Raw genomic sequence first — 6455 nt, forward strand, 5'->3', positions numbered from 1 at the left:
GTCACCGCACCTGCTTCTCACTGCACCTGGAGGGCAACATGCTGGACCACTTCTCAGAGCTGCGCAGCGTGGAGGGGCTGCAGGAGGGCTCGGTGCTACGCGTGGTGGAAGGTTTGTCTGGAAGTTGTGCGGCCCGCCAAGGTGGGGCGTGAGGAGGTGGGGCCAGGCGGCATTCACCCCCACCCCCGCCCTCCCGCTGGTATCTTGGTGTCACTGTGTCACAGATGAGCATGTGGAGGCTCAGGGCAGCATTGAACTTGTGGAGGCAGGAGAAGACAGGACAGGAGCACAGGTCTGCTTCTCAGGCCATCACAAGCACACCCTCCACCTTCGTGGCTTGAATATCAGAGTCGTGATTTTAAAAAAAACAAACAGTACCAGGCAGGTGCTTGAAATCAGCCCGTTCAAATTTTATAGAGATAAAAGTTCAGTCTCTTAAGGAATCTAAGGTTTCACGGCTCTTGAGCAGGGAAGTCAGGCCCAGTGTGGAGCAGTTCAGCTGGCATGGTGAGTCTGGTTTGTTTGTACAAAAAAAAAGTCCCGTGAACTTAGGTTACCTGGGGAAAGGTGGCACCGCGGTTCTAGGCATGTCAGCCAAGGAGCAAATGTGGGAAAAATGTAACCCAGCTGTGCCCAGACTTACCTAATGACGAAACCTCTGTCCTTCCCCAGAAGAACCCTCATTGAAATTTCATGAAACATGAGTTGGGGAGCAGTGTTGCAGTTTGAGGTCCTGTAAGTCCTCAGGCCACCCCCGGCCAGGGCTGCCCTGGGAAAACTGGACTGAGCCCATGGGGACCTAGCAGCTGTGCCGGGCTTCCCAGCCGAGACACTCGTGGGCAGAGAGCAGGGGGCTTCTGTGTGCACTTCCAGAGACATTTCTTGTGCCCTTTGGCATAAGGTTCTTTGCAAACAAGGATCCCTGCCCACCAGCAGGCAGGTGTATGTGTTGAAAGCAGAATTCCAGCTTATGTGTTCATAAGGGAATTTGTAAGTGAAAGCCTTAAATTGAAAATCAAGACCACCCCTGATAGTGCCATGGCCGACTTTTCTCTGCTGGGTGGATTGTTGCCCTGGTAACGCCCTGCCCATCCCCCTCCCGACAGAGCCATACACGGTGCGAGAGGCCCGCATCCACGTGCGCCACGTTCGAGACCTGCTCAAGAGCCTGGACCCATCTGATGCCTTCAACGGGGTTGACTGCAACTCCTTGTCCTTCCTGAGTGTTTTTACTGATGGCGACCTGGGAGGTGCGGGAGGCATTGGGGCTGGTGGTTGGGCAGAGGGGCCGGGAACAAGTTGGCCAGGGGCTGGTAGAGGGGCAGGGCCCAGCCTTCCCACCTGGAGGGAAGTGGGGCTGGAGGCACACAGACCAGGGCCACCTGAGCTGGGGAGGAAGTTGGCCGCTGGGTGGTCCTGGGCTGACCACCAGCCTCGGGTCCCTCAGACAGCGGGAAGCGGAAGAAGGGCTTGGAGATGGACCCCATTGACTGTACACCGCCTGAGTACATCCTTCCAGGGAGCCGGGAGCGGCCGTTGTGTCCTCTGCAGCCCCAGAACCGTGATTGGAAGGTGGGAGCAGGTCTCTTTTGGGGCAGGGGATCGCCACACCAGGAAGCCTGGCCTACTCAAGCTTGGCCATTCCTGCAGCCCCTGCAGTGCCTGAAAGTGCTCACCATGAGCGGCTGGAACCCACCCCCTGGGAATCGCAAGATGCACGGGGACCTCATGTACCTGTTTGTGATCACAGCCGAGGACCGACAAGTCAGCATCACAGCATCCACTCGGGGATTTTACCTGAACCAGTAAGTCCCTGTGCGAGCCCGTTCGGAGTCCTTGGGCAGCCGCTTGGGGCGCCCTGCACAGTGGCCACCCTCTGCCTGCAGGTCCACGGCGTACCACTTCAACCCCAAGCCTGCCAGCCCCCGCTTCCTCAGCCATTCCCTGGTGGAGCTGCTCAACCAGATCAGCCCAACCTTCAAAAAAAACTTTGCCGCCCTGCAGAAGAAAAGGTAGCACCTTGGCCCATCTGTCCCTCATCGCAACGTCCCACGGGGTGGGTGAACCATACAGCCTGAACTCTAGCCCTCCTGCCCTAAGCTGTGCCCCCAGCACCGCCTAGCAGCCCTAGGACTGGCGGCCTTTTGCTTCCGTCAGACTCTCCAGGGACAGGGCCTTGGTGGGGAGACGGCAGAGCCAATGGGACCTTGGAGAAGGGGCCCAGGGCAGGGCGCTGGGCTCAGCGGGCTGCCCCATCTCCCCTCTGCCCGCCACAGGGTCCAGCGCCACCCGTTCGAGAGGATCGCCACCCCATTCCAGGTATACAGCTGGACAGCGCCCCAGGCGGAGCACGCCATGGACTGCGTGCGTGCGGAGGACGCCTACACCTCCCGGCTGGGCTACGAGGAGCACATTCCAGGACAGGTGCCTGCAGCCTGGCGGCCCACCCTTGGCTCTTCCCTCCCTTCCCCCGCTGGGCGCCAGGCCGGGTTCTGGGTGCTTGGGGGGCTGTCTGCGGGGAGGCGGGGGACAGGACCGCCCCGAGCAGGTGCTGGGGGCTCAGGTTGAGCCAGTGTCTCCCTCCCTGTCCCGCTGTAGACCCGGGACTGGAATGAGGAGCTGCAGACCACGCGGGAGCTGCCTCGGAAGAACCTGCCTGAGCGGCTGCTGCGAGAAAGAGCCATATTCAAGGTGCCCGTGGCCCCTCAGGCCTGACCAGTGGCCGCAGGCCTGCCTGCCACTTAGCTGCTCGTTTTCTGTGAACAAGAGGGAAGCCGGGGTGGGCCGTCAGGGACCTTCCAGGGTGTTCTGCCAGCCTTCCACCTCCTGGTAGACGACCCCACATCCTTCTTCTGGCCTCTCTGAGATTTAGCGTCTGGGGGCCGGAACCGGTGGGGACACGCCTCCAGGATGGGCTGAGTGGCAAGGTCCATGACAGCTTCCCTCCCAGCACACCCACGTGGAGCCCTCAGCTGGACACACGTGCCCTACTGAGATATCCTTAGTGTTTTTCCTGAGACAAATGAGGAAAAAGCAGTGCTTTTGAAAAAAGTTTATTTGAAATCTCCCATAATCTTACTAGAGGTGATAATGGTAAAATTAAGATCTAAAGCCCGGGGTGCTCACTTTGCCAGGGGCTGTGCCAGGTGCTGTGTAGGCATTACCTCCTGTAATCTTCCAGACACCTTGTAAAGGCCGATACTTTTATGTCACAGTCTTATAGATGAGAAAACAGGTCTGAGAGGTGATCAGCCAAGATCGCCTGGCACGTATTTGGTGATTCCCAGACCCACCCCAGTCCTCACTCTCCCTTTTAATCACTAAGCTCTGCTCTCTCTCGCAGTATGTTACATTTTTTCAAAACTGGGGTTTCTTTTTTTTTTTTAATAAATTTATTTATTTTATTTTATTTATTTTATTTGTGGCTGCATTGGGTCTTCGTTGCTGCGCACGGGCTTTTCTCTGGTTGTGGTGAGCGGGGGCTACTCTTCGTTGCGGTGCACAGGCTTCTCATTGCGGTGGCTTCTCTTGTTGCGGAGCATGGGCTCTAGGCGCGCGGGCTTCAGTAGTTGTGGCGCACGGGCTCAGTAGTTGTAGCACACGGGCTCTAGAGCACAGGCTCAGTAGTTGTGGCTCATGGGCTTAGCTGCTCCGCGGCATGTGGGATCTTCCCGGACCAGGGCTCGAACCCGTGTCCCCTGCTTTGGCAGGCGGATTCTTAACCACTGTGCCACCAGGGAAGCCCCAAACTGGGGTTTCTTGCCCTTTTCCAAATGTGAGGAAACTTTGTCCTGCTTACCTCCACCAGCCCTGGGTGAGCTTGGCCAGGCGGGATGAACCCCGCGGCTCTCTCACCCTCCAACCTCGGGCCCCCAGGTACACAGCGACTTCACGGCGGCAGCCACGCGGGGCGCCACGGCAGTCATCGATGGCAACGTGATGGCCATCAACCCCAGCGAGGAGACCAAGATGCAGATGTTCATCTGGAACAACATCTTCTTCAGCTTGGGCTTTGATGTCCGCGACCACTACAAGGACTTCGGTGGGGACGTGGCGGCCTATGTGGCGCCCACCAACGACCTGAATGGAGTGCGCACATACAATGCCGTGGACGTGGAGGGGCTGTACACGCTGGGCACGGTGGTGGTGGATTACCGCGGCTACCGTGTCACGGCCCAGTCCATCATCCCCGGCATCCTGGAGCGGGACCAGGAGCAGAGCGTCATCTACGGCTCCATTGACTTTGGCAAGACGGTGGTGTCGCACCCACGTTACCTGGAGCTGCTGGAACGCACGAGCCGGCCCCTCAAGATCCTGAGGCACCGGGTGCTCAACGACCGGGATGAAGAGGTGGAGCTCTGCTCCTCCGTGGAGTGCAAGGGCATCATCGGCAACGACGGTCGCCACTACATCCTTGACCTGCTGCGCACCTTCCCCCCCGACCTCAACTTCCTGCCCGTGCCCGGCGAGGTGCTGCCTGAGGAGTGCACCCGCGCCGGTTTCCCCCGCGCCCACCGCCACAAGCTCTGCTGCCTGCGCCAGGAGCTGGTGGACGCCTTCGTGGAGCACAGGTGGGGAGCCGGGGCGAGCGGCTGCATCCTCCGGTGGGTGGTCCTGGGGCCTGATCCTGGACGGGGGAGGCTTTGGAAAGTGAAGAGCTAGCTCTGGCCCTGGTCCTCCCGGCCCCAGCGCCACCCACCGTGGCGTCAGGCTCCCCAGCACGAACATCCAAGAGCTTTTATGTGGATCAGAAACTAGCAAGTGGCTAGACCAGTGGCTTTCAACCGACTGAAGCGGGGCTGTTCCCTCAAGGAGCACATGGAAATCTGCTTGGGTGTTTTTGAACCTCCCAGTGTCAGGGCCCTGGAGGAGGGGCGGGGTTGGGGTCCCTGCTGTTGGCGTTTTGTGCTTAGGGGTCAGCCCGTCAAATGCCCCAGAGTAATCTCCCTGTCAGAATGCCAGGGAGGTTCCTGGCGCTCTCAAGAGCCCTGGCCTGCGTGTGAGCCCCCCCCCACGCACCAGCTGTCCTCTTCCTGTCTGGGAAGATCCCCATTTTTGCTGTGACCTGCTGCCGCCACCTGGTAGTATTGCTGGGCTGGCACACGCACACGTGTGTGGATGCTTGCACACTGGACGGGATGTGTCCCCAGGCCGGCAGGGTGTCCAGCCCCAACATCCCTCAACCCCAGCAGGGCAGGAGCTGGGGCCTGGCTCAGGTCCCCCAAAGCCAGCAGGAAGCTGCCAGAGCAGTCACGCTTCTACATACCCCTCCTCCATCCCCTGCTCTGCCCCATCCACTGTGCTCTAGGTACCTCCTCTTCATGAAGCTGGCAGCCCTACAGCTGATGCAGCAGAAGGCCAGCAAGATGGAGACCCCCCCGTCACTGGAAAACGGCGACCCCCCGTCCTCGGAGTCCAAGCCTGAAGACCCTCCAGCACCCGAGGTGGGAAGCGAGGAGGAGGGCAGCAGTGCTAGTGGCCTGGCCAAGGTGAAGGAGCTGGCGGAGACCATCGCCTCGGATGACGGGACAGGTGGGGCTGCCGTGGCTGCCGGGGGAGTCCAGGCCAGGGGAGGCTCGGCTGCCGCCCCACCGGAGCGGGGATGGGGCTACCTCCTAATGGGCAGCGTCTCCACAGCAGACCCTCGCAGTCGGGAGGTGATCCGCAACGCATGCAAGGCTGTGGGCTCCATCAGCAGCACGGCCTTCGACGTCCGCTTCAACCCCGACATCTTCTCGCCAGGTGAATGGTCCTCTAGGGCCCCAGTGCTGGTGGGCCTGTTCGCCCACCTGAGGGCTGCCGTCCGTCTGGCCACCCGCCTCTCTTTTGCCTGGCTCACGCCTCTGCTCTCCCTCCCCCAGGGGTTCGCTTCCCGGAGTCTTGCCAGGAGGAAGTTCGGGACCAGAAGCAGCTGCTAAAAGATGCTGCTGCCTTCCTGCTCTCCTGCCAGATCCCCGGCTTGGTGAGGGCAGGGGTGGGACCGAGGGACTGCCCAGAGGGTGCTGTTACAGGCCCTGGGGCCTCATCCATCTCCGACTCTGGAAGCTTGTGGAACCTTTGCTGGAGTGACTTAGGCCTGCTGGCCTGCAAGGCAGGCAGGGTGGAGTTCTCCTCCCCAGAATGGGTCCGCCGACACACAGGGGCCAAGGGAGGCATCGGGTTCTGCTCTGCATGCCCTCCCTTGTAGGCGGGCAGCTGGGGTCTGGCCCTCTGAGCCCCCATGTGCTGCGACGGCTGCTAGAGGGGCTGGGGGCATCTTCACCCGCACAGGCTTTGTACATAGGCCCTGTGTATGCACACGGTGCTTGCTCCCTGCTAAGGCAGCCCTGAGCTTAGGTGCCGTGCTGTCCCCCTATCTTTTTTTTTTTTTTTTTTTAACATCTTTATTGGAGTATAATTGCTTTACAATGGTGTGTTAGTTTTTGCTTTATAACAAAGTGAATCAGCTATACATA

General features: G+C 59.8%; 1 protein-coding gene across 1 annotated transcript in view; it reads left to right on the forward strand.

Moving 5' to 3' along the window:
* Window positions 1-2: 2 nt before the first annotated feature.
* The window catches only part of CLUH (clustered mitochondria homolog), a gene marked incomplete at its 5' end in the record, with an annotated part of 13503 nt that continues 7050 nt past the window's right edge, over window positions 3-6455 (forward strand). The window contains 11 exons of the mRNA XM_055089782.1: window positions 3-111; window positions 1107-1250; window positions 1448-1572; window positions 1651-1805; window positions 1887-2012; window positions 2277-2424; window positions 2599-2691; window positions 3877-4571; window positions 5309-5532; window positions 5641-5742; window positions 5862-5962. Of these exons, the coding sequence (XP_054945757.1) occupies window positions 3-111; window positions 1107-1250; window positions 1448-1572; window positions 1651-1805; window positions 1887-2012; window positions 2277-2424; window positions 2599-2691; window positions 3877-4571; window positions 5309-5532; window positions 5641-5742; window positions 5862-5962 (2022 nt within the window). The remainder of the gene's footprint in view (window positions 112-1106; window positions 1251-1447; window positions 1573-1650; window positions 1806-1886; window positions 2013-2276; window positions 2425-2598; window positions 2692-3876; window positions 4572-5308; window positions 5533-5640; window positions 5743-5861; window positions 5963-6455) is intronic.

This window comes from Physeter macrocephalus, chromosome 14, assembly GCF_002837175.3.
Source record: "Physeter macrocephalus isolate SW-GA chromosome 14, ASM283717v5, whole genome shotgun sequence".
NCBI classification, from domain to species: Eukaryota; Metazoa; Chordata; class Mammalia; order Artiodactyla; family Physeteridae; genus Physeter; species Physeter macrocephalus.